The following is a 25549-nucleotide window of genomic DNA, read 5'->3' on the forward strand; positions in this document are numbered from 1 at the left end:
CCTCCGGCGGGCACAGAGAGCTCTGACAGTCCGCTGCTAATGAGGGGAACCAGGACCAGGACCAGGACCAGAACCAGGACCGGACCGGACCGGACCGGACCCGAATCAGAATGTCCTCTGAGCTGGCTGTAGGTGTGGTCTTCAGGGTTCTGCTGCCCCTCAGCCTGACTGCAGGTAAGACCCGGTCCAGGTCCAGGTTCTGGTTCTGGTTCTGGACGGAAGAACCCAGATACAAGCATTTTAGTAAAAGTCTGTTTTGATCTAAATGTGACGTCATGAAAAGTTTTTATGAGTAAAACACACTCCAAAGTAAAAAATACTCCTTGAATGTAGAAATACTTTAAAGCAATGTGTTTAAAGATATTTGTCTCAGAGTTATTGATGAAGATAAAGATCTGATCAAGTGCATTGATCTGATGACTGGTGAACAAAAAGAATCAATCAGATCTACCTCAGATTAGGCCTAACACTATCAGGACAGCTTCCTCTTCGTGCTAAGCTAGGCTAACATGATGGGTCGGGATCACGCGGATGCTACAGTCCTCAGTTCTCATCCGGGATCCGGATCCAGATCCAGACCAGGATCCGCCTCAAAATCTGGTCGAGTCCTTCCTGACCCGATCGACCTTCAGCGTAGCTTCATGTTTATCGTCCTGTAATTACCCTGATCAATTACCTGATCAGTATAATCAATGACATCGTGTTGACATCGCCGCTGATGGGCTCACTCTGATTGGTCAGTGATGTCACCGCGTGTCTCCCAGTTTGCACCGTTAGCGGTAAGCTAGCTGCTTGAGATCCTTCCAGGACCTTCCAGGACCTTCCAGGACCTTCCAGGACAGGTCAGGGGAGGTTTTGGGTGAAACCGCCCTTTAAAACTGCTTCACATTCCACAGAGAGGGGGAGGTGTGTGTGTGTGTGTGTGTGTGTGTTGACACACTGCTAACCACACACACACACACACACAGCCAGATGTTGTTACCTGAGCGAGTGGAACCCATCCGTGCCCCCCCCACACACACACACACACAGAGCGCTGGACTGTTATTGATCTCTCAGAGGAGAACGTTTCTGAATGCTAATCGGTTAGCATGCTGGTTACATCATGTAACGCGGCGTCTGATTGGCTGCTTCAGTAACATGCTGTGAATGAACAGAGTAAAAGTACCCGATGTAACTCCAGAAAGAGAAAGAAGAAGAACGTTCCAGGTCGTATGTGAAACATTCCAGGTCGTATGTGAAACCTTCCAGGTCGTATGTGAAACGTTCCAGGTCGTATGTGAAACGTTCCAGGTCGTATGTGAAACGTTCCAGGTCGTATGTGAAACGTTCCAGGTCGTATGTGAAACGTTCCAAGTCGTATGTGAAACGTTCCAGGTCGTATGTGAAACGTTCCAGGTCGTATGTGAAACATTCCAGGTCGTATGTGAAACGTTCCAGGTCGTATGTGAAACGTTCCAAGTCGTATGTGAAACGTTCCAGGTCGTATGTGAAACGTTCCAGGTCGTATGTGAAACGTTCCAGGTCGTATGTGAAACGTTCCAGGTCGTATGTGAAACGTTCCAGGTCGTATGTGAAACGTTCCTGGTCGTATGTGATCTTAGTGTGTTTGTAAACAGGAATAAACAAACGAAGGATGAGGATCCGACTTCGTGGCTGCAGGATGAACAGGAAGCAGCGGCTGATCCGACTGAAATGAACATGTGGTCGTGTTTATAGCGACGAGTCCTCGGCTTCATACCGGAACGTTTCATTTAAGTAAACATTCCCGGTAGTTTCTGAAATGTTCCCGGTAGTTTCTGAAACGTTCCCGGTCGTTTCTGAAACGTTCCCGGTAGTTTTTGAAACGTTCCCGGTCATTTCTGAAACGTTCCCGGTAGTTTTTGAAACGTTCCCGGTCGTTTCTCAAACGTTCCTGGTCATTTCTCAAACGTTCCCGGTGGTTTCTGAAACGTTCCTGGTAGTTTCTTAAACGTTGCCGGTCGTTTCTCAAACGTTCCTGGTAGTTTCTGAAACGTTCCCGGTCGTTTCTCAAACGTTCCCGGTGGTTTCTCAAACGCTCCTGGTAGTTTCTGAAACGTTCCCGGTAGTTTCTGAAACGTTCCCGGTGGTTTCTGAAACGTTCCCGGTGGTTTCTGAAACGTTCCCGGTGGTTTCTGAAACGTTCCCGGTAGTTTCTGAAACGTTCCCGGTAGTTTTTGAAACGTTCCCGGTGGTTTCTGAAACGTTCCCGGTAGTTTCTGAAACGTTCCCGGTGGTTTCTGAAACGTTCCCGGTAGTTTCTGAAACGTTCCCGGTAGTTTTCTGAAATGTTCCCGGTAGTTTCTGAAATGTTCCCGGTAGTTTTTGAAACGTTCCCGGTGGTTTCTGAAACGTTCCCGGTCCCTGGGACCAGATGTTCCTGGCGGAACGTGCAGCAGCATCGGTACAGCGGACGCCGTTTCGCAGCGTGTCGAGACAAACCCGCCACACGGCGCTTCCGCTGCGTGTTTTTAAAGACGCGTTTCAGCTGTCGGCGGAACGCTGCGGGTCGGAGCACGTGAAGCGTTCCGGTATGAAGCCGACCCGTCATTTCAGTCGGATCATCCGGCAGCCGAGTCGGATCCTCATCCTTCGTTTGTTTATTCCTTTCACCTTAAATCTGCAAACACGAACATCAAGGTTGTTTAAACCGGTTCCGATCCAGATCAATCAGATCCAGATCAATCAGATCCAGATGTGACCCGTTTCACCCGATCAATATCAGGATGAACTGTTTGTATTTGTGTCTTCAGACGACTTTTCACACAAACATGTTATTTTAGTAAACCTGCATGTTTCAGCTTTGAACCTTTACCAATCAATATCTGGACCAATAATCAATAATGAAAAACGACATTTCATTAGCATCAAATTTCTTTTTTCAAGTTCTGATTTTACTGGATTATCAATAACACTAATATCAATGCGCTGATCATCCCAAGATCAGTACATTAAAATATCAATATTCAGATTGATTTGTAGACAAACTGATCGATGTATTGATTGGTGTGTTCACAGCGTGTGTGTTACGGTATAACGGATTCTCTCTGGTCTACGCCCTCCTGCTGCTGCTGCTGCCTCTGCTGCCCGAACCCTCCACCGCCGCCACCTCAGGTACCGGTACCGATCAATGCCGATCAATATCGATCGATACCGATCAATACCGATCAATGCCGATCAATACCGATCGATGCCGATCAACACTGCCGGTGAAATCACACAGAACTCGTCGTTAACTTCTGTTCCATGATCAGTTAGAGCCACGCCCACGCACAGAAGCACAGCTTGATTGAGCGATGACATCATCGTGGTGCTCTGTTATTGAGCGATGATGTCATCGCCGGCTGTCACAGAGGAATGTGCGTGTTGTTCAGGAAGTAGACCGGCCCCGGCCCGCTCGCTGCTCCCAGGTGAAGACAGGATGTGGGTGTTTCCTGAAGGATCTTCCTGACTGAACACAGCAGCGGGGCCGGGGGGGGGGGGGGGGGGGCTGTGCGTGACATCACTTCCTGTTCTGTTCAAGGCTTCTCAAACGTGCAGGAAATGTAACAATGTGTCAGAACGCCTGTTGATGCCATTCACAGCCGGACACGTCAATGGAACAGGAAGCAACGAGCGTTCAGTAGCTCAGGTCTCACCTGGCGTCCGACGGCGTCCGACGGCATCCAACAAGCGAACCTTTCAATCTGATTCAACCCGTTTCCTAGGCAACACGTCTCGCTGTGTGACGGCGGTGTGCGTCTCCAGTTTCCTCTTCCTGTTGCTGCAGTCGTTCTTCCAGGTGACCACGGCAACCCTGCAACCAGAGTACAACTGTAAGATACACCTGTCTGTCTGTTCACCTGTCTGTCTGTCTGTTTACCTGTCTGTCTGTCTGTTTACCTGTCTGTCTGTCTGTTCACCTGTCTGTGGTCGTTTCTGTCTGTCTGTTTACCTGTCTGTGGTCGTTTCTGTCTGTGGTCGTTTCTGTCTGTGGTAGTTTCTGTCTGTCTTCGTTTCTCTGTCTGTTCGTTTCTGTCTGTCTGTCTGTTCACCTGTCTGTGGTCGTTTCTGTCTGTCTGTTCACCTGTCTGTGGTCGTTTCTGTCTGTCTGTTTACCTGTCTGTCTGTTCACCTGTCTGTCTGTTTACCTGTCTGTCTGTTCACCTGTCTGTGGTCGTTTCTGTCTGTCTGTTTACCTGTCTGTGGTCGTTTGTCCTGTCTCTCTGCAGGTACGGCGTGGCAGAAAGCTCTCGGGCAGCTCGGCCTGGTGAGGTAAGAATGACGTCATCATTATGAGTCACCTGGACAAAGGTGGGTCGGGTTGGTCTGGTAGAGGGGGCTGGTCCTGGTCCTGGTTCTGGTCCTAGTTCTGGTCCTGGTTCTGGTCCTAGTTCTGGTCCAGGTTCTGGTTCTGGTCCTAGTTCTGGTCCTGGTTCTGGTCCTGGTCCTGGTCCTGGTCCTGGTTCTGGTTCTGGTTCTGGTCCTGGTCCTGGTTCTGGTCCTGGTCCATCGGCTTTGCTGGTTTTCATTCACGGAGCTTTAGATGTCTGACTTCTGGGTTCTGGGTTCTGTTGGTGTTCATTGATCCACAACAGACGGGTCGTCTTTAAACCCGGTGGGACTGGTGGACCCGGGACTGTTTACAGTTCTGAGTGGATCCAGATGGAAGGGGCCGGTCCGGGAGACGTTTCCTGACCTGATGGATTTAGGAGAACCGGGGTGGCAGGAAGAACCCTCATTTTAATTTGGGAGTGTTAAAAATGCCCAGTGGGGATGAGTGGGAGGAGGACACGCCCCCTACTGACGAGAGTGTGTGTGTGCATGTGTGTGCGTGCGTGTGTGTGTGTGCGTGTGTGTGTGTGTGTGTGTCCTTCATGGGGGGAAGGTGCGTTTGTTTGTGTTTTCTTCCTGAAACTTTTTTCTTTTTTTTCTTCTCTCTTTAAATATTTTCTGTTCTGGATCTTGGATCTTGGCGCCGGTGTTGTTTATGGACGGGCCCAAACCTTTAATCAGAAGAATCAGAACCAGCGCCAGCATTTAGATTCTCTCTCTGCTTAATCAATGAAAACATTTTCCGGCGTCTGTCCCTTTAAATAAACGGTTTGGTCCAACAGCACGTCAGCGCCAAAATACAAAGAGTGAGAACTTTATCGACACGTTAACATACTGAGATGGGACTAGCGGTGGTCACGTGACTCCTCAACCCAAACAGCTGTTGGGTTTGTCCAGGAAGTAGAGGCCAAACTACCAAAATAAGAGTCATGTTGTTGGAGCGGTCTGTCGCCTCAGAGCAGGACGACCTGGCTGACATCCGATCCTCCGTGTGTGTGTGTGTGTGTGCGCGCGTGTGTGTGTGTGTATGTGTGTGTGTGTGTGTGTGCGTGTGTGTGTGTGTGTGTGTTTCAGACAGCAGTCTCTCTGTCTGGACTGCACGACTCTGTAAACACCTACACACACCAATAAACACACAAATCTTCATCTCCGACCAGAACGCAGTCGGTTCAATCCCCCGCGGCGCCTGCCCCGCCCTCGTTCACCACCGCAGTGCCCATGAGCAAAGCCCCGAGGTCCGGCTGCTCCGGAGGCTGGAACAAACAACATGTTTAAATCAAGAACAAACATGTTTAAATCTAGAACAAACATGTTTAAATCAAGAACAAACATGTTTAAATCAAGAACAAACATGTTTAAATCAAGAACAAACATGTTTAAATCTAGAACAAACAACATGTTTAAATCAAGAACAAACATGTTTAAATCAAGAACAAACATGTTTAAATCTAGAACAAACATGTTTAAATCAAGAACAAACATGTTTAAATCTAGAACAAACATGTTTAAATCAAGAACAAACATGTTTAAATCTAGAACAAACATGTTTAAATCAAGAACAAACATGTTTAAATCTAGAACAAACATGTTTAAATCTAGAACAAACATGTTTAAATAAAGAACATGTTTAAATCAAGAACAAACATGTTTAAATAAAGATTTTTTTCTGAACGTCTGTTTTACTTCCTTCTGATCTGAAGACATCAGTAAGGAATTCCATAACTTTATTAGTACCGTGATGAACGACATCCGTCTGTCTGTTTGCGTCAGTCTTTCAGGAAGTGATGCGGGCTCGGCAGTGAGACAGGTGTGTCCAGATATCGGGGTGCTGGTGGTCGGCGTGCTGACCTGGAGGCTGATCACACGACTGAACGGCGACACACACGCGCAGGTAACGCACGCACACGCACACGCACACACACACACACACACACACGCACACAGCAATGAAGCAGGTGTAACGTCGTTAAGGCGGCTCCTCTTGTTCGCTAACGACGTTAGCGCTCTATTAGCGTGTAACGCAGTAAGCTATTTATTAACGTGATCCGGTTATGTGACATCATCAGAACACGCACACACTCGGGCTTCAACGATCGGGCTTCAGGTCCAATCAGCGCCGCGCTCGATCTGCCGGAGTCTGTTAACATGAAACCGGACCGGCACACGGACAGCGTTCTCCTCCTCCTCAATTCATCATGGCTCCAGCAGGCCCGGCTGGAGGAGGGGGACGGGGTCCACCGGCGCTGGGGAAGGCCCGGAACCATAAACTGTAGAACGGAGACACGGAGTCTGACACTGAGACAGAAGACCTGGAGAACCTGCAGAGAACCAGATCCAAAATGGTTCTGTCAGAAAGTAACCGGCTGGTAGACTGTCCCATTAGGAGGGAACCGGCTACTAAACTGTTCTGTTAGGAGGGAACCGGCTGCTAGACGGTTCTGTTAGGAGGGAACCGGCTACTAGACGGTTCTGTTAGGAGGGAACCGGCTACTAAACGGTTCTGTTAGGAGGGAACCGGCTGCTAAACGGTTCTGTCAGGAGGGAACCGGCTGCTAAACGGTTCTGTCAGGAGGGAACCGGCTGCTAAACGGTTCTGTCAGGAGGGAACCGGCTGCTAGACGGTTCTGTCAGGAGGGAACCGGCTGCTAGACGGTTCTGTCAGGAGGGAACCGGCTGCTAGACGGTTCTGTCAGGAGGGAACCGGCTGCTATACGGTTCTGTCAGGAGGGAACCGGCTGCTAGACGGTTCTGTCAGGAGGGAACCGGCTGCTAGACGGTTCTGTCAGGAGGGAACCGGCTGCTAGACGGTTCTGTCAGGAGGGAACCGGCTGCTAGACGGTTCTGTCAGGAGGGAACCGGCTGCTAGACGGTTCTGTCAGGAGGGAACCGGCTGCTATACGGTTCTGTTAGGAGGGAACCGGCTACTAGACGGTTCTGTTAGGAGGGAACCGGCTACTAAACGGTTCTGTTAGGAGGGAACCGGGTCTGACTTCTGTACTATTAGTTTCTACAAAACCAAAAAAGAACGGATCTCTGGAGTTAAAGTCTGTTTTCTCCAGTCGCCGCAGGAGCAGCAGCCAGAGGAGCAGCCAGAGGAGGAGCCAGAGGAGGAGCCTGTGTTTGAGGAGGAGTCTCTGCTTGGAGAAGAGCAGGAGGAGGAAGGCCGCAGACGCAAAGTTCTGGCTGAACTGGAGTTACTGGTTCAGAAAACCAGGCAGCTGGTGGGAAATATGACGACGACTGGAGGGAAAGTCCTGCTGACGGTTCTACTGGGAATCACAGGTCAGCAGAACACGGACCGGTACCCAGTAGAGCCCAGCAGAACACGGACCGGTACCCAGTAGAGCCCAGCAGAACACGGACCGGTACCCAGTAGAGTCCAGCAGAACACGGACCGGTACCCAGTAGAGTCCAGTAGGACACGGACCGGTACCCAGTAGAGACCAGTAGAACACGGACCGGTACCCAGTAGAGACCAGTAGAACACGGACCGGTACCCAGTAGAGTCCAGCAGGACACGGACCGGTACCCAGTAGAGACCAGTAGAACACGGACCGGTACCCAGTAGAACACGGACCGGTACCCAGTAGAACACGGACCGGTACCCAGTAGAGACCAGTAGAACACGGACCGGTACCCAGTAGAGTCCAGTAGAACACGGACCGGTACCCAGTAGAGACCAGTAGAACACGGACCGGTACCCAGTAGAGCCCAGTAGAACACGGACCGGTACCCAGTAGAGTCCAGTAGGACACGGACCGGTACCCAGTAGAGACCAGTAGGACACGGACCGGTACCCAGTAGAGTCCAGTAGAACACGGACCGGTACCCAGTAGAGCCCAGTAGGACACGGACCGGTACCCAGTAGAGCCCAGCAGAACACGGACCGGTACCCAGTAGAACACGGACCGGTACCCAGTAGAGTCCAGTAGGACACGGACCGGTACCCAGTAGAGCCCAGTAGAACACGGACCGGTACCCAGTAGAGACCAGTAGAACACGGACCGGTACCCAGTAGAGACCAGTAGGACACGGACCGGTACCCAGTAGAGTCCAGTAGAACACGGACCGGTACCCAGTAGAGCCCAGTAGAACACGGACCGGTACCCAGTAGAGACCAGTAGGACACGGACCGGTACCCAGTAGAGACCAGTAGAACACGGACCGGTACCCAGTAGAGACCAGTAGAACACGGACCGGTAATCTCTCTCTCTTTCTCCTCCTCCAGGTATCATCTTCCCCTCTCTCTCCTCCCTGCTCTACCTCCTCTGTTTCCAGGTGTTGTGCACCTGGTGGGCGTGGTCAGGTCAGGTTCCACCCATCGTCTTCAGATACGTGTCTGTGATGTCACTACTTTACTCCTCCTCCCACTTCCTGCTTGTCTACTGCTACCAGCTGCCGTCGCTGCAGGAGGCGTGGCCTCCCAACCGCACATCCGCCAGGTAACTAGACTATACGATGGAGGAGAGGAGAGGAGCAGGTAGAGGAGAGGAGCAGATAGAGGAGAGGAGGAGGAGAGGAGGGGAGCAGATAGGAGGAGAGGAGCAGGTAGAGGAGGAGGAGAGGAGGGGAGCAGGTAGAGGAGGGGAGGAGGTAGAGGAGGAGGTCCTTGGTCAGGTGTTTTCATTCCTCTGACATTGATTGATGGCCCGATTGATCGATTGATCCCTGCTCAGCGTGTTCGGCCTGGTCTCGGTGGCCTCGGTGGACTGCGCTGCCCCCTGGAGGCTGCAGGTGAACGCTGAGCTCAGCTGGTTTCACTTCGGCAGCCCGTTCATGCTGCTGCTGCTCTACAACGCGGTGGCGAGCCTCTGGAGGAACCAGGTGAAGCCACGCCCCATACGGTGATGTCACAGCCCACGGGGCCGTGACATCACCGTCATTGTGTGTCTGCAGCTGATCAACACTGAAGGGAGACAGGAAGTAGAGGGGGTGGAGTCAGCCGTCACCGAGAGCTGTGACGTCATAACCTCCACCAGCATCTTGAGTGAAGAGGTGAGCGGTGACATCACAGCGGAGCGGCGGCGGGCGCGGTGGAGGACCGCCCACGACGGACCCGGGAACAGAGACGTAGGGGAACACGACACGCCTTCAGCAAAGGCGGGACTAGAACCGATAGGCTGATACAAAAACGGTTTCCTGTCTGTTTAGGTGCTCGCGTCGTCAACCAATGACAGCCCTTCTTATTCTTTTGGTCCGCCCACCCAGAGCACAGCCCTGGGATTGGACGTTTCCTCCACACCTCTCCACTCTATCAGCCAATCGGGTGAGTTTGTGAGTTTCAGTCAGAAGGCCTGCGGGCTGCTGGCGACCCGTCGTGAATCCGGACCGGCAAAGACCGGTTCCCCCACGTGACCCCGGTTCTGTTGGGTCCTGTGTTCGATGCTGCAGACACACTGGAGACGTGCGCCTTTGAGGGAGACGGTTGGGGGGAGGAGGGGAGGAGGCGGGCTGAGGAAGGAGGCGGCGCCGCCGCCATGGCGTTCGGCTTCCTCCTCAAACAGAGCTACATCGGCGCCCTGATGGCCATGATGGCGTGGTCCATCACGTACGTGTCCTGGTTGACGTGCGTCCTGCTGCTCTGGTCCTGCGTCCTCTGGATGATGCGAGAGCGGCGCCGCTACACGCTGATGTCGTCGCCCTGGCTCGTCGCCTACGGCAACCTGCTGGTCATCTTGCAGTACGTCTACAGCTTCCCCGCCGTGCAGGAAGTCCCGGGACTGTTCCCGAAGAAGGACGACCCCTGCAGGGAGCTGGCCTCCAAGGTGCTGCTGGGACTACTGCGTATGATACTCACCACAGTACTAGTACTGCTGTTTACAGTACTTGTTGTTGCTGCTGCAGCTGCTGTGTCTGTTTACCTTCTGGCTGCTGCTGCGTCAAGCGTTGACGGAGAAGAGAGACAGACAGGAAGAGACACAGACAGACACACAGCTGTCTGCCATCAGTGTCCACCCGGAAGGTGAGACAGGTACCTTACCTGTCTGTCTGACGAGCTGCACGTCTCACTCGTCACCTGAGCGAACTGTCTGCTCTTACATCCTCCAGAGGAGCAGACGGAGGAGGAGGAGCAGAACAGGACGGCGGAGGTGTCGTATGAGGAGGTGCTGCTCCGACACAGACGAGGAGGCGGAGTTAAGATGGAGGCCATGCTGGCTGTCGTCAGCAGGATGTTTGTTAAATACTGGATCTACGTCTGCGGAACGATGTTCTTCTTCGTGAGTTTCGAGGGGAAGATCGTCCTCTACAAAGTCATCTACATGGTGATGTTCCTCTGCTGCGCCGCCCTCTACCAGGTGACACTGCAACCACGGCTGTAGGCTCCGCCTCTTCCTGTTGGCTCCTACCATCCACCCGTCTGTGCCCGTCTGCAGTTGAACTACGAGCGTTGGCGTGCCTTGCTCCGGGGATTCTGGGTCGGCGTGGTGGTTTATTCCATGCTGGTTCTTATCCTGGTCTACACCTTCCAGTTCCCGTCGTCCCCCCACACCTGGAGTTACTACAGTGGACTCAGCACTCACAGGTAGACGTAGGGACGCGTCTCCGGGGACGGCGTCCGGCGGCTTTACTGGGTCTAATGTCTCGTCTGAATCGCCGTCTCTCCAGGTTGGAGGACGTTGGTCTGGAGAAGTTCTCGGTTCCCGTTCTCTTCACTAAGATCTTCATCCCCGCTGCCTTCCTGTTGGTACGAACCGATGTTCCTGCAGATCAACCGACGTTTGTTTCTTGTGTTCTGCCGATCCGTTCGAGTAAAGGTTGACTTTGGGTCTGCAGGTATGCATCGTACATCTGCATTACTTCCATGAGCCGTTCCTGCAACTGACCGACCTAAAGACTGTGGTGGACACGCACAACAGCACCATCACCAGGTGACACGCACAACAGCACCATCACCAGGTGACACGCACAACAGCACCATCACCAGGTGACACGCACAACAGCACCATCACCAGGTGACACGCACAACAGCACCATCACCAGGTGACACGCACAACAGCACCATCACCAGGTGACACGCACAACAGCACCATCACCAGGTGACACGCACAACAGCACCATCACCAGGTGACACGCACAACAGCACCATCACCAGGTGACACTCACACCAGCACCATCACCAGGTGACACGCACAACAGCACCATCACCAGGTGACACGCACAACAGCACCATCACCAGGTGACACGCACAACAGCACCATCACCAGGTGACACGCACAACAGCACCATCACCAGGTGACACGCACAACAGCGCCATCACCAGGTGACACGCACAACAGCGCCATCACCAGGTGACACGCACAACAGCGCCATCACCAGGTGACACGCACAACAGCGCCATCACCAGGTGACACGCACAACAGCACCATCACCAGGTGACACGCACAACAGCACCATCACCAGGTGACACGCACAACAGCACCATCACCAGGTGACACGCACAACAGCACCATCACCAGGTGACACGCACAACAGCACCATCACCAGGTGACACGCACAACAGCACCATCACCAGGTGACACGCACACCAGCACCATCACCAGGTGACACGCACAACAGCACCATCACCAGGTGACACGCACAACAGCACCATCACCAGGTGACACGCACAACAGCACCATCACCAGGTGACACGCACAACAGCACCATCACCAGGTGACACGCACAACAGCACCATCACCAGGTGACACTCACACCAGCACCATCACCAGGTGACACGCACAACAGCACCATCACCAGGTGACACGCACAACAGCACCATCACCAGGTGACACGCACAACAGCACCATCACCAGGTGACACGCACAACAGCACCATCACCAGGTGACACGCACAACAGCACCATCACCAGGTGACACGCACAACAGCTCCATCACCAGGTGACACGCACAACAGCACCATCACCAGGTGACACGCACAACAGCACCATCACCAGGTGACACGCACACCAGCACCATCACCAGGTGACACGCACACCAGCACCATCACCAGGTGACACGCACAACAGCACCATCACCAGGTGACACGCACAACAGCACCATCACCAGGTGACACGCACAACAGCACCATCACCAGGTGACACAACAGCACCATCACCAGGTGACACGCACAACAGCACCATCACCAGGTGACACGCACACCAGCACCATCACCAGGTGACACGCACAACAGCACCATCACCAGGTGACACTCACACCGCACCGACCTCCAGCTTGCCCTCTGTCCAATCCGTGTCTAGTCCAGGTAACCTGAGCTACTTGCCCCCAGGCTTCTGCAACTTGTAGCCACACCTCAGGAATAAGTCCTCAAACGCATGCCGCTATTCCCAGACCTCCACAACTCCTCCTCAGACCCTTATAAATAGTCCCCAGATCTCTGGAACTAGTGCCAGACTTTGCAACAAGTCCCCAGCCGGTCCTTATAACTCTGAAAATAGTCCCAATAAAACTACTGGACACCTGTGCAACTAGTCCTTAGATCTAAGCAACTAGTCCTTAGACCTGTGCAACTAGTCCTTAGATCTAAGCAACTAGCCCATAGACCTGTGTAACTAGTCCATAGACCTGTGTAACTAGCCCATAGACCTGTGTAACTAGTCCACAGACCTGTGTAACTAGTCCATAGACCTGTGTAACTAGTCCATAGACCTGTGCAACTAGTCCATAGACCTGTGTAACTAGTCCATAGACCGGTGTAACTAGTCCATAGACCTGTGTAACTAGTCCATAGACCTGTGTAACTAGTCCTTAGACCTGTGCATGGACTGCATAGACTGTTGTTTCTTTGAACAGACTGCTGGCTGTGTGATCTCACCTGTTCCCACCTGGCTTTCCCTTCTCAGGTTGGTCCATTCTGAAGGGAGCCTCTTTGACCTCTCAGTGAGTGGAGCTCCTCAGCTCCTTTTAGAGGAGGAGGAGAAAGAAGTGGGCTTGACGGAGATACAGGAGGAGACAGACGAGAAGCGCATTCAGGAGGAGGAAGAGGAAGAAGAGTACACCTGTGTGTTTGATAGGGAGACCCTGTCTGACCACATCAAAGGTAACCCCTCTATCATCATCATCATCATCATCATCATCGATGCTTGAACTCCTGGTGCCTCCTCAGTGCTGGTCTCCTGGAGGCTGGTGGTGGATCGCCTCTCCGTTCTCTTCCTGCGGTTCCTCCTTTCCTTGCAGCGTCTGCAGCACCTCCTCTGGTGGCTCCTGGAACTACACATCGTCAAAATAGTCTCCTCCTACATCATCTGGGTCTCTGTGAAAGAGGTCCGTTGGTCTTATATGGCCCGTCTGCCTGCTTGGCCCAGGTCTCTCTTTCTGCTGAACCTGTCTCTCTCTCTGTCTCTCTGCAGGTGTGTGTTTTTAACCTGCTGTTTGTTCTGTGTATGAGCCTGGCTCTGCCCTGCAGGGCGTGGCGCCCCCTGCTGTCGGGAGTCTGCACGGTTTGGACCTGTGTGGTGACAGTCTGTAAGATGTTGTATCAGCTCAATGTCGTCCAGCCGGGCGGATACGCCTCCAACTGCACCATGGTAACCGCTGAGGACCCGTCAGCGTCCTACCTGTACCTGTCCGCAGCCTGTTCACACCTGTTGCTGTTTTTTTTGTCTGTTTCTTTAGCCTGGTAACTCCAGCACCGACCTGTCTCTGTCTGTTTTGTATTCTGGTCCTGTTGACCCCGCCCAGTGGGTGGGGCTTCGTAAAACAGATGGAAAATTGCTGGATTACCTGAGGGTGAGGCGTAATTTAAACAAAAAATTATTTTACTTTAATATGTGCTGTAACTCTGTTAGCCCTGATAGCTTAGCATTACAGTAACATGTCTAACCAAATGTTAGCACTGCTAGCTCGCATAACTTAGCATTAATAGTATTTCTAGTGCATTTCCAGATGACGTTAACTTTGATGTGTTAGCATCATGCTAATCTGTCTGTACAATATAGCATAATAATGTTAGCTCTGGTAACTTAATGTCACACTTATCTCTCTCCGCAGCATAACCTTATGATGCTAGCACTGTTAGCCTTTGAGGTGACCATTTACAGACATCAGGAGCTCTACCGTCTTCGCCGTAAAAACGTCCCGCCCCCAACTAGAACGCTATTTCATGACATCACTCGGCTTCACCTGGACGAGAGCATGCTCAGCTGCTTTAAATACTTCCTCAACTACTTTTTCTACAAATTTGGACTAGAGGTGAGGTTTGCACAATTTAGCATAGCCAGAAGCGAACTTATTCCCATTTCAAAACATTGTTATGCTCCTTTTCCTACTCAGACTTGCTTCCTGTTGGCTGTGAATGTGATTGGTCAAAGAATGGATCTGTTTGCTGTAGGCCACGCCTTCGGACTAATCACCGTCTTATCACGTCGCAGCAGGAAGTGCATTGCCTTAGTTTGGCCAAAGTACTGCTACTTCCTGTCTGGGATGCTATGCTTCCAATACGTGCTATGCATCGGGTTCCCGCCCGCTGCCTGTAAAGGTACAGACTCACCTTGACGGGATTATGTTGGGATTATGACTCCACAGAGAGGTTTAGATTGTATTTAAGCAATCTGAATGTGTTTATTACTTAAACCGCTAGATCCCGCCCTGCTTTTCAGATTACCCCTGGAGGCCTCCGTCCTCCAACGTCGACTCCAACGTGGTCAAGTGGCTCTTCCTCCCGGATTATTTGGCGCCACCGAATCCGCTTTTCCTCCTCTGTAAGATCGTCATCGACCAAACGAAGCCATCAAAGCTTCGCGCAGGATCTTTCGCCCCTGCAGCTTCAGCTGATGACATCATGCTTGTGTTTCCTGCCCTCTCAGATGACTTCCTGCTCCTCCTGGGGGCGTCGCTGCAGCTGCAGGTATTTGAGGAGGAGGTTCAGCCGTCAGTTCAGGTCCTTGCAGGAGACAATCGCGAGCTGGACGGAGATGATGGACAAGTCGGCGATCTAATCCGCCGACTTCGTCTCAACACGGCCCCTGACTTCATGATGTGCAGGTAAGGTCCGCCCACTGCTCACCTGTCTGTCTCCCAGTCTAAATATCTGACCTTTGACCTCTATGTGCAGGTCTTACCTGGACATGATGAAGGTGATCATCTTCTGCTACATGTTCTGGTTTGTTCTGACCATCATCTTCATCACTGGAACCACCAGGTTAGTGGGCGGAGCCAGAGTCATCTTTAAAATGTTTTTTTACATCGTTAACTATGTTCCAACGGTTGCTGTACTTCCTGATCCAGGATCAGTGTATTTTGTATGGGCTACTTGGTGGCCTGTTTCTACTTCCTGTTGGTGGGCGGAGACCTGCTGCTGAAGCCAGTCAAATCTATCCTGGTGTACTGGGACTGTCTGATTGGCTACAACGTGTTTGTCATCACCATGAAGAACATTCTGTCTGTAAGATGCATCATCGACGCTTCTCACCGACCCCAAAGCTAGAAGGCGCGAGTCTAAACTGTCCGTTTGTCCGTCTTCCAGATTCTGGCCTGCGGCTTCATAAAGTCTCTGGTGTTGAACCACTGCTGGTTGATTCAGCTCTTCAGTTTGGCCTGCACCATCAAAGGATACACCAAGCGTACGTTAGCCATCTACCTGTCTGTCCACCCGTCTGTCTGCCCGTCTGCTCACCTGCGGGTCGTCCGTGGCATAACAATTAGACGCTTTTCAACATCGGCTAACGTGGAAATAAATCCAGAAAAGAGAAACACTTCTGTGTCTTGAAGACCCCAAAGTCTCTCATCGCATAATAAATACGTAGCTTGATGCTAACATGTAGCATGCGTGACTAAAGTGGGGCGAGAAGGACGAGCGCGTGGAATAGAAACGCCGTTGTGACTCTCTGCAGCGGAGCAGCAAAGCAGCAAACAGTGCGAGCTGCCGAGCGACGAGGCGGGCATCATCTGGGACGGCGTCTGCTTCTGTTTCCTGCTGCTGCAGAGGCGGGTCTTCAGGAGTCACTACTTCCTGTATGTCGTCCTGGACCTGCATAACACACAACTACTGGCCTCCAGGTACACACTCACACGCACACACACACACACACACACACACGCGAACACGCCTCGACACGCGCGCGGTCACGTGATTTATGTCCGCGGTGCAGGGGGGCGGAGCTCATCGAGGCATCCACCGTGAAGGCCGTCAGAGCGAGGCTGGAGGTGGAGAAGACGTCCATGGACCTGCTCAAGAGACAGTAAGAAGAGACACACACAGCCAAGCCGTCCCCAGCTTGTCCTGGGCCTGACCTGAGGAACATCCCGTGTCCTTCAGGATGGAGAGGATTAAATCTCGCCAGCAGAAGTTCCGCAGAGGAAAAGAGAAGATGTTGAGTTTGACCCAACACAGCTTGGAAACAGAAGGTCTGTAGAACGGTTGCCTGGTAACGAGCGAGCAGATGCCTGGTTCTGGTTTTTACTTTGTTTTGTTTTGTAGGTCAGGAGACCAAGAAGGGACAGCGGAAGAAGGAGTGGTGGAGACCGTGGGTAAACCACGCCTCCAGTGAGTCCGGGTCACACAAAACCTGCCCTCAGGTACGGGACACGCGTCAGACTGTGCTGTGTCTACCTGCAGTGGTGAGGAGTGGGGACTACTACCTGTTTGAGACGGACAGCGAGGAAGAGGACGACGAGGAAAAGAAGGAGGAACAGGAGGTGGAAGAGGGGCTACCTGATAAATCCGCTTTCCAGGTGAGATGGCTTGGTGGTTCTGTCTGCAGCTCCGAGATCAGAGGACAGAAAAAAGTGTTTATTACACACCTGATCCAGTCATGTGACAGGAAGAGAGTAAAAGTCTCCATTCATCGAACCGTGTCCGTTATCGCTGTCCGTCTGTCAGTTCGTCTATCACGCCTGGATAACTGACTCCAGAACAGCAATGAGGGCTCGCAACAACCAAAAGAAGCTCTGGAAGAGGAGCTCGTCTGAGCGAAGGAGCAGGAGGGAGGAGGAGCAGGAGACGAGAGGAGGTGAAATCACATACATTAAAAACAGGAAAACAAATCGAATGTAAAAGTTTAAAGAACCAATATTACTTAGAGTTCATGTACAGTTGCGTGTCATCAGCATATCGCCTGTTCAACAGCTGGAGTTACAGAAGTGACGGAGGTGACGGAGGAGGACGGAGAGGAGGAGGAGGAGAAAGAGGAGGGACCAGGTGGAGGTTACGTTTGCCATTTAATATTAAATATTATTACTATTCCAAACTGGATCCAGAGTTGCTTAAACGCTAAGTTGATCGATGTGCGTTTCAGATACGGTGCTTCGGCGGTTCTCCAACACCTTGCGGTTCTGTTGGGTTCTGCTTTCGGCGCTGCTGGATTCTCTGACTGCCTGGCTCAGAGGTCTGTGTCAGGAACACATCGACGTCTCCACCGTCCTACGAATCGAGCGCTGCATGCTAATGCAGCAGGCTAAGCAGGTGACTGTAGTCCATTAGCTAGTGGAACTACAACAAAGATGTCTACCGTGTATGTGTTAGTGGTGACAATTTACTTCCTGTTTGTTTGTTCAGGGCAATATTCCCACCAGGGACGCGATCCGAATTTACTACCAAGAACAGATGATGAGAAGTTCCAGAGAGTCCGGCCTGGACTACAATACCCATGAGGCCTCAGCAGAGCGAGGAAGAGAGGAGGAAGAAGAGAAAGTTCATCCAGATTCAGATGAAGAAGAAGCAGGTGGCAGGATGGCAGAGGAAAAACCAGAAGTTAGACCAGAAGGAGTTTATCTAGATGAACCAGAATCGGGGGATGGTGGTCCAGGAGGACCAGAACCAGAACCAGAACCTGAGTTTGGACAATCAGTCGAGGAAACTCCTGGACCGGAACCGGAGACAGCAGAAGGTGAGGCAGGACCTGAAGATGAAGCTGAAGCCTGTCCAGAATGCTTGATGGCGAAAGCCAGCCGAAGGTCTCGACCCAAACTGTCCAGGATGGAGAGAGTCCCGTCTTCGTCCTCGTTGTCCTTACCGGAAGAAGAACGGATCAGCCGGGCTCACAGGTTGATCAATAAAGTTCATCTTGAATTGAAATGTAAATGTGGTTTTCATTGAGCTAACTGCCACTAGCGGTTCCGTTTCTGTCCGTCTGTGTTCACAGCGGGGAAGGATCGAGTCGGCCACTTCCTGTCGACACACTGCCGACTCACACCTTGACCAGCGCCTCCTCCCCCGCCTCACCCTCCTCTCTGCACCTCCCCCCATCCTACAGCCTCGCTCTGGGCCTGGACCTGCATGAGGAGGGGGAGGCGGCCTCGTCGAGGAGGAGGCGACCGGTTCACACTCCGGGGGTCAGGAGCGACTTCACGTCCGACTCCACTTCCTGCCCTTTGGCCTCCCACACTGAGGAGCTGACGGCCAGCGAGCTGCTGAGGAACAGGTGAGTCCCAGGTGAGGCGCCGCTCACCTGAGAGCTGCTCCTGAGTCGCTCTCTCCGTCTCAGGACTTTCTACGAGGAGGAACTGGAGTCGTCGGATCGTTTCTACGGCAACCAGCACCAGCTGCTCCAGATGTGCTACGCCATCTACAACATCCTGGCTGCCAGGTAAGCCCCGCCCCTCAGGTGCCGCGCGGCTCCCCGCCCGGCCGCTGAGACGCTGCCGTCCTCAGGTCGGAGACGGTGTGCTACCTGGTCATCGTGCTGAACCACATGGTGTCCGCCAGCTGCCTGACGCTGGTGCTGCCCGTTCTGGTGTTTCTGTGGGCGACGCTGTCCGTCCCCCGACCCAACAAGACGTTCTGGATGACGGCCATCGTCTACACAGAGGTGCACTCAGCTCGGGGGGGGTGGGTGGGGGTCATTTAAGCCTGCTTATTGGTCCGATCCACAAACCCGAATCCCACCCGTCCTCGTCCGCAGGTCACCATCGTCATCAAGTACTTCTTCCAGTTTGGGTTCTTCCCGTTCAACCAGAAGCTGGAGGTGGACCGCTCCAAACCGTTCCACCCCCCGAACATCCTGGGGGTGGAGAAGAAAGAAGGCTACGTCCTGTACGACCTGCTGCAGCTGCTCGCCCTGTTCTACCACCGCGCCATCCTCAAGGTGAGGGCGCCGAACGACCACGCCTCAGCCGCTCGCCGGGGAACCCACGCTCACTCCGCCTCCCTCCGTCACAGTGCCACGGACTGTGGGACCAGACCGTTACCATGGAGACAGACACCCTCCATAACCACGACAACCAGACTGACTCTCCCCAAGACGCCACTCCCGCCAACGCACTGCGGCGACGAGCCCGGAGACGCACGCGGTCCAGTTCCACCCAGACGCGCTCTCCGGCAGGTAGAATCTAACGCACCTCAATGGCGCCGCGCCCCGTCTGGATCAGGTTCACGGGAACGCACGCCCCCCTCCTGCGTTTCAGACAGCGTCAGCTCCAGAGCTCAGCGGCCCGGCAAGTTGGATCTGCTGCTGGAGAAGCTCCGAGAACTGTCCATCAGAGCCAAGGTCTACTCCGTCACCAGGTGTGGTCCCGGAAGAGGACCCGGGTTCACCCCGGGTCCCGTGGTTGCAGTCAGGACCCGGGTTCACCCCGGGTTCCGTGGTCGCAGTCAGGACCCGGGTTCACCCCGGGTTCCGTGGTCGCAGTCCGATGAATCTAGAACCTGGTTTGGAGGACAGGCCTGTTTGTTAAAGTGGACACTTGAATAAAGTTTTTGAATGCCCCTCCCTCTCTCACACCCCGTGTGTTAGGTGTATGTCTCTCTACCGTCCGGTGCTTCAGTTCTTCAGGGCTCTGGTCCAACCAGAATACAGCGCCGTCACCGACGTTTACGTCCTCATGTTCCTCGCCGACACCGTCGACTTCGTCATCATCGTCTTCGGCTTCTGGGCCTTCGGGGTAAAATTCGATTTTTGCCGCGCCTCGTTTGAATTGGTGAAACTTTATTCGCCTGAATGAACTCTACATTTCTCAGAAACACTCTGCAGCTGCTGACATCACTTCCTCCCTCTCGGAAGACCAAGTTCCCGAAGCTTTCCTGGTGATGGTTCTAATCCAGTTTGGTACGTCTACCTGTCTCCCTGTCTGCTCGCCAGTCGGCCTGTCTGCTCACCTGTCTGTCTGTCGGCAGGTACCATGGTGATAGACAGGGCTCTCTATCTGAGGAAGACGGTCTTGGGGAAGTTGGTTTTTCAGGTGATTTTGGTTTTTGGGATTCACTTCTGGATGTTCTTCATCCTGCCAACGGTCACTGAGAGGTAACTCACCTTTACCTGCCGCCTCACTAAACTCAGGAAGTTGCATTTAAACATGCTTCCATCACTTGTGGCTTGACCTTTAGCAGCAGCTATTAGCAGCACCAACATTAGCGCTTAGCTTTGAATGCTTGACGAGTTGAAGGTTACCTGGTTATAGAACTGTCTCACCTGATGTCTGTCTGTCTCACCTGTCCGTCCGTCCCCAGGCGGTTCAATCAGAACCTGGTCGCTCAGCTCTGGTATTTTGTGAAATGTGTTTACTTCGGACTGTCAGCCTATCAGATCCGATCTGGTTACCCAACACGAGTTCTGGGAAACTTCCTGACCAAGAGCTACAACTACCTCAACCTCTTCCTGTTCCAGGGGTGAGTCCAGCATGAACCAAAACACGGTCCCGAAGCCCAACTTAAACCTAGCTTAGCATAAAGCCTGGAAGCAGAGAGACACTTAAAACTGCTCAATAACGACAAGCAGGCGAACAGTTAGCATACCTTTACACAAAGACTGGAATAAAACGTGTAGCCGTAGCTTAGCAACAAAGACTGGAAAAGTGGGGGAAACTGTTAGCCTAGCTTAACACGGATACTTGAAGCGAAGGAAAACTGTAAACCAGGAAGGAACAAAGAATGAGTGCAGGTTATAGACTTAGCCTAGCTTAGCACAGACTGAATCCCATACAGGTAAAAACAACAACCTCGTTTCTCCGTGGATTACCTTTGACCTCCTGACGGTCGGCACGCTAGCTGGGTTTACCTGTACCCGTTACCTGCCTGCAGCTTCCGCCTGGTTCCCTTCCTGACGGAGCTGAGGGCGGTGATGGACTGGGTGTGGACCGACACCACGCTGTCTCTGTCCTCGTGGATCTGCGTGGAGGACGTCTACGCCCACTGCTTCGTCCTGAAGTGCTGGAGGGAGTCTGAGAAGGTGAGTCTCCGCCTGTCGGCGCCGGTTCGGACCGGTCGCCAGACGGACGCCGGCATGCGTTGTGTTTTTCGCGCAGCGGTACCCTCAGCCTCGCGGGCAGAAGAAGAAGCGGGTGGTGAAGTACGGGATGGGCGGTCTCATCGTCCTGCTGCTCATCTGCATCGTTTGGTTTCCGCTGCTCTTCATGTCGCTCATTAAATCTGTGGCCGGCGTCGTCAACCGACCGCTGGACGTTTCCCTGACCATCACGCTGGGAGGCTTTCAGGTACGCTCACCTGGATGTTCTAATGGCGCAGCCTGCAGACGGTGCGTTTACCGCGGCTGCGACGTGTCTCCCTCAGCCGATCTTCACGATGAGCGCTCAGCAGAATCAGCTGACCGATCTGACCGAGGAAGACTTCCTGTCCTTCGCCAGCTCCTACAGCTACACACCTGTACGTCCTGGCCCACGACGGCGTGCTGGTCTTTTCTTTCTGTAATGCTGTTGCCTCCGTTTCCCAGAGTGCCTTGCAGTTCCTGGAAGCATACGGTCACGAGGACGTGACGGTGGCGGCGCTGCAGGGCAGCAGCAACTCTCTGTGGACCATCAGTCCTCCCAGCAGACAGTACCTGAGCCAGGTCCTCAACCTGAACCACTTCCCCCTGACTGTGTCCTGGACTGTCCAGAGGTCAGATTTATCACGCTGATCAGCAATCAATACTTCCCGGGGTGGTGTTCGTGTAGCAGTCACACGAGAAGTTCCTAAAAGCCTTTTTCATTAGGAACCTAAGTTTGGGGGCGAAGGTGGAGCTTGCTTCAGGTAAACACGTGACCTACCTGGACGATAAGACTCGCCTGGCGCTGATCCAGCTGCTGAACGGAACCAGGACACTCCCTGTGTGAGTCCAAAGGGGCGGGGCTCTCCTTGTTATCCAGTTAAGTTAGCCAACATGCTACTAGTTGATTATGAATTAGCTTCACGTCTCTCCTTCCAGGGTGATAGAAGACGTGTTTCCGTGTTTCATTCGAGCTCCCAGCGACTCCAACGCTAAACCGATCGAACAGTTTTACTCAGGTTTCTATATCCGCTCTCTGTCAGCAGCAAGACGGCAGCAGGAAGTTCACTTTGAAACCATCTGACTTCTCTACTCCAATCAGATGAACGCTACAAAGACATCCTGCTGGCCCTGGAGCGGTCGACCAATCAGGGCCGAGAGATCCAGGAGTGGTGGATTGTGGACCAACCGGCAGCCAGCCTGGTGGCTTTGAAGGGTTTAGCTCCAATGAGCCACAGGAGGGAGGCGGGGCTTCAGCTGTTTGTGTTCAGCGACAAAGTCAGCCCGCCGAGTTTGGGCTTCCTGGCTGGATATGGGTGTGGACGACCTGCATTGCCGCTACCCTATGCTAACTAGCGCCTATGCTAACACTAGCCTGACTCACCCGAGCCCCTTTCCCCTTCTTCTTCGTGTTCTTTCTGTTTCCCCCGCAGCATCATGGGATTGTATGCTTCCGTGGTGTTGGTGATCGGGAAGTTCGTCCGGGAATTCTTCAGCGGGATCAGCCACTCCATCATGTTCGAGGAGCTGCCGTGCGTCGACCGCATCCTCAAGCTCTGCACAGACGTCTTCCTGGTAAGCAAACAAAATGCAAGCCCCGCCCTCTTAAGTGCGACCGCTGCTTTCTGCGTTGTGATCTGATTGGCTGCTTATTTGTGCACGTCAGGTGAGAGAAACAGGTGAGCTGGAGCTGGAGGAGGAGCTTTACGCCAAACTGATCTTCCTGTATCGATCTCCGGAGACTCTGATCAAATGGACTCGCCGCTGACCTCATCGATCGATACGGGATAAACTCTGATATGCCGTCGTTAACTGTATCATCTCTGAACGGAACGTTCTGCAGAGCGTAACTCAAAAGATGAAGGAACAAACCAAAAGCAAAGACATCGAAAATTCAAAGAGGCAAGGCCCGGGAGAACGTCAGCAGAACGTCACCTGATGCTTATTGACCAATGGTAGCAGCTGGGAGGCAGGGCCGAGATCAATAATCATTTATCAGTACCTGCAGGGATATTTGTCATACTGGGAAAGCTGGAATTGATTGCTCGTTAAACAATGAAGCCATATGATTGGACGCTGCCGTGTCGCTAACTTACACGCAGGTTAGCCGTTGGCCGCCACCTAAATGAATCATGCAAAAATATTATTCTATGGAAAACGGATTTTCTGGGACTTCCTGTGCAGGGACTCGTCCACAGGAAGTGAAGTCCCACACTTCAACTATAAATGTCTTGCACTTTCACACAGAAGTTTTTACTTATTTTAGTTTGTTTTACTTTAATGTTTACAGGGCAGCTAAATTCTGTTAGCTCTACATTAGCCTTGTGTTAGCTGTAGTTATCTCTGATAGCTGTACTCTGTGACCATTTACCAATCGTGTTGAGCGTATCAATATGTGAAATACTGAGAGATATTGATGAATGCCGATACTTGAATATTGCTACACTATATCAATACCATGTGTTGTGATAAATATCTTTAATCACGCCAACAGGCTGTTTTCATTAGCCCTACATTAGCTCTATGGTGAAGCAATGTTAGCTTTAAAATAGAACTATTTAGATTCACTTTGACTGTGTATTTCTGCTATGGTAGTGGTATAGTGGCTCTGTGCTAGCTTTTATGTACACATATTAGCATTATTTGTGTAAAAAACAAAAGAAATACCACCTTAAGCATTTCCTGGTCTGGATCCGACACGTCAGGAGACACCTGTGCTTACAACTTCGTTATTTACAAACTGATTGAAGACTTTAAATTACTCTGCTGTTGATGGTGACGCGTTCTCATACCGTACATTCACTTCTGCTTTGTTGCCAGCAGGGGGCGCTTGGTTCGATATAACTAAATCAAACCAGATAAACATATTTTGAAGTTAAAACTCACCGAGTACAGAAACAGTGTAAATATAATCCCAGCCATGAAGCCAAGCAGGACGACGTCGTCGTGAAGTCTGTGCTTTATTCGGAACTACAGGTCATCAAACAGAATTGACATTCCGAGGAAGCGGAGAATAAAAGCTGTCGACCTTCCGTGACTCCGATCGGACGCTGAATGGAAGACTTGTCGTCGCTACGAGCTTCGCTGGTTTTAACCCGCTAGCTCTCGCCTCAGTCGTTTCCGTCACCGTTACCAGCTGATGGAAACGCCTCGTGGAGAGCCTTAGATTCAGCCACGTTGTTTACAGGTAAACAAAATATCCTTCACGATTCCCTTCGTAAAAACCGGGCTCGAGTTTCTAATGGTTCTGAATCAAGTCTTCAGGTTAAGAAGGGCGTCCCACAAGAGTCTGTTCTTGGTCCTTTGAAAATGAGAGCTACTTCTTGGCTACCGATTAATGCGAAAGGCTACCAGTTTGAAAAACACCTCCAAAACAACAAATGGGCTCAATTTACCTTTAAATATTTATATCCCGTAATGATATTCATCTACGTCGAGAAATTGGTAATGCTAATGATTTCTCATTAATTGTGAGAACAGGCCGGCGAGCACCTAATGTTGTCCTGGTGGGCCACCTGTGGCCCCCGGGCACTGCGTTGGTGGCTCTAAAATGTGCTTGATGCTTCTATGTAAATTTCCTCCAGGATAAATAAAGCGTTTATCTATTCTCTTATCTCTTAACCTGAACCAATATGGAAATCTGGGAACCTTTTTGCTTTATCAACGTTGCAGAAGAGAACCTTTTTGCAAGTTGTTAAAAACGACAAACCTTTCATGCTCGACTTAAAGACACGGACGTTGGCGCCATCGTTCCGTCGGTCTGGGAAGGTTCTGCGTTGTGCTGGCGGTGGGCATTCCAAGGTGCAGCAGAGTAAAGCGGAGGAAATAACTCTCCCCCCCCCCCCCGCTGTGGGACTCACAGCATTGTACATCCGTACGCGATGACATCATACAGGAACGTCGCCGCGTCTCTTAAATAAGCAGGCAGCTAATGAGCCCAACGGAAACGTAGCGGCGGTTCGTTTAACGTTGTGCTGCCGTTCGTTTATTTGGAAGACTCCTTATTGCTACGACAACCTGAAGGTCAACAAGTTCCTTTGACCGTTCTGCAGAACAAGTCACGGTTCCCGAAATAAAATT

General features: G+C 52.1%; 1 protein-coding gene across 1 annotated transcript; it reads left to right on the plus strand.

Moving 5' to 3' along the window:
• Positions 1 to 110: 110 nt before the first annotated feature.
• Positions 111 to 24133, plus strand: LOC137904114 (piezo-type mechanosensitive ion channel component 2-like). Its single transcript, XM_068748277.1, has 55 exons — positions 111 to 174; positions 3040 to 3135; positions 3729 to 3836; positions 4233 to 4275; positions 6106 to 6292; positions 7395 to 7617; positions 8564 to 8777; positions 9012 to 9159; positions 9232 to 9405; positions 9487 to 9601; positions 9727 to 10100; positions 10180 to 10297; positions 10384 to 10631; positions 10710 to 10858; positions 10942 to 11020; positions 11110 to 11204; positions 13175 to 13371; positions 13438 to 13595; positions 13682 to 13858; positions 13947 to 14060; positions 14322 to 14522; positions 14604 to 14808; positions 14930 to 15031; positions 15137 to 15314; positions 15385 to 15471; positions 15558 to 15714; positions 15796 to 15892; positions 16163 to 16328; positions 16421 to 16510; positions 16588 to 16676; positions 16750 to 16815; positions 16888 to 17003; positions 17152 to 17281; positions 17404 to 17469; positions 17567 to 17733; positions 17827 to 18314; positions 18413 to 18691; positions 18755 to 18856; positions 18922 to 19078; positions 19172 to 19354; positions 19429 to 19591; positions 19674 to 19773; positions 20003 to 20150; positions 20227 to 20314; positions 20383 to 20509; positions 20716 to 20874; positions 21286 to 21433; positions 21510 to 21698; positions 21775 to 21867; positions 21935 to 22101; positions 22196 to 22312; positions 22409 to 22488; positions 22572 to 22785; positions 22903 to 23044; positions 23136 to 24133. Exons 1-55 carry the CDS (start codon positions 111 to 113, stop codon positions 23235 to 23237), a joined length of 8244 nt encoding a protein of 2747 aa, XP_068604378.1. The 3' UTR covers positions 23238 to 24133.
• Positions 24134 to 25549: the final 1416 nt, after the last annotated feature.

This window comes from Brachionichthys hirsutus, chromosome 14 (assembly GCF_040956055.1).
Source record: "Brachionichthys hirsutus isolate HB-005 chromosome 14, CSIRO-AGI_Bhir_v1, whole genome shotgun sequence".
In the NCBI taxonomy this organism is placed as follows: domain Eukaryota; kingdom Metazoa; phylum Chordata; class Actinopteri; order Lophiiformes; family Brachionichthyidae; genus Brachionichthys; species Brachionichthys hirsutus.

Coding starts and splice junctions, on each gene's coding strand:
- LOC137904114 (XM_068748277.1), top strand. CDS start 111: ATGTCCTCTGAGCTGGCTGTAGGTGTGGTCTTCAGGGTTCTGCTGCCC. Junction 15,032..15,136: donor GAATCCGCTTTTCCTCCTCT/GTAAGATCGTCA, acceptor CTGCCCTCTCAG/ATGACTTCCTGCTCCTCCTG. Junction 16,816..16,887: donor GTGGGTAAACCACGCCTCCA/GTGAGTCCGGGT, acceptor GTCTACCTGCAG/TGGTGAGGAGTGGGGACTAC.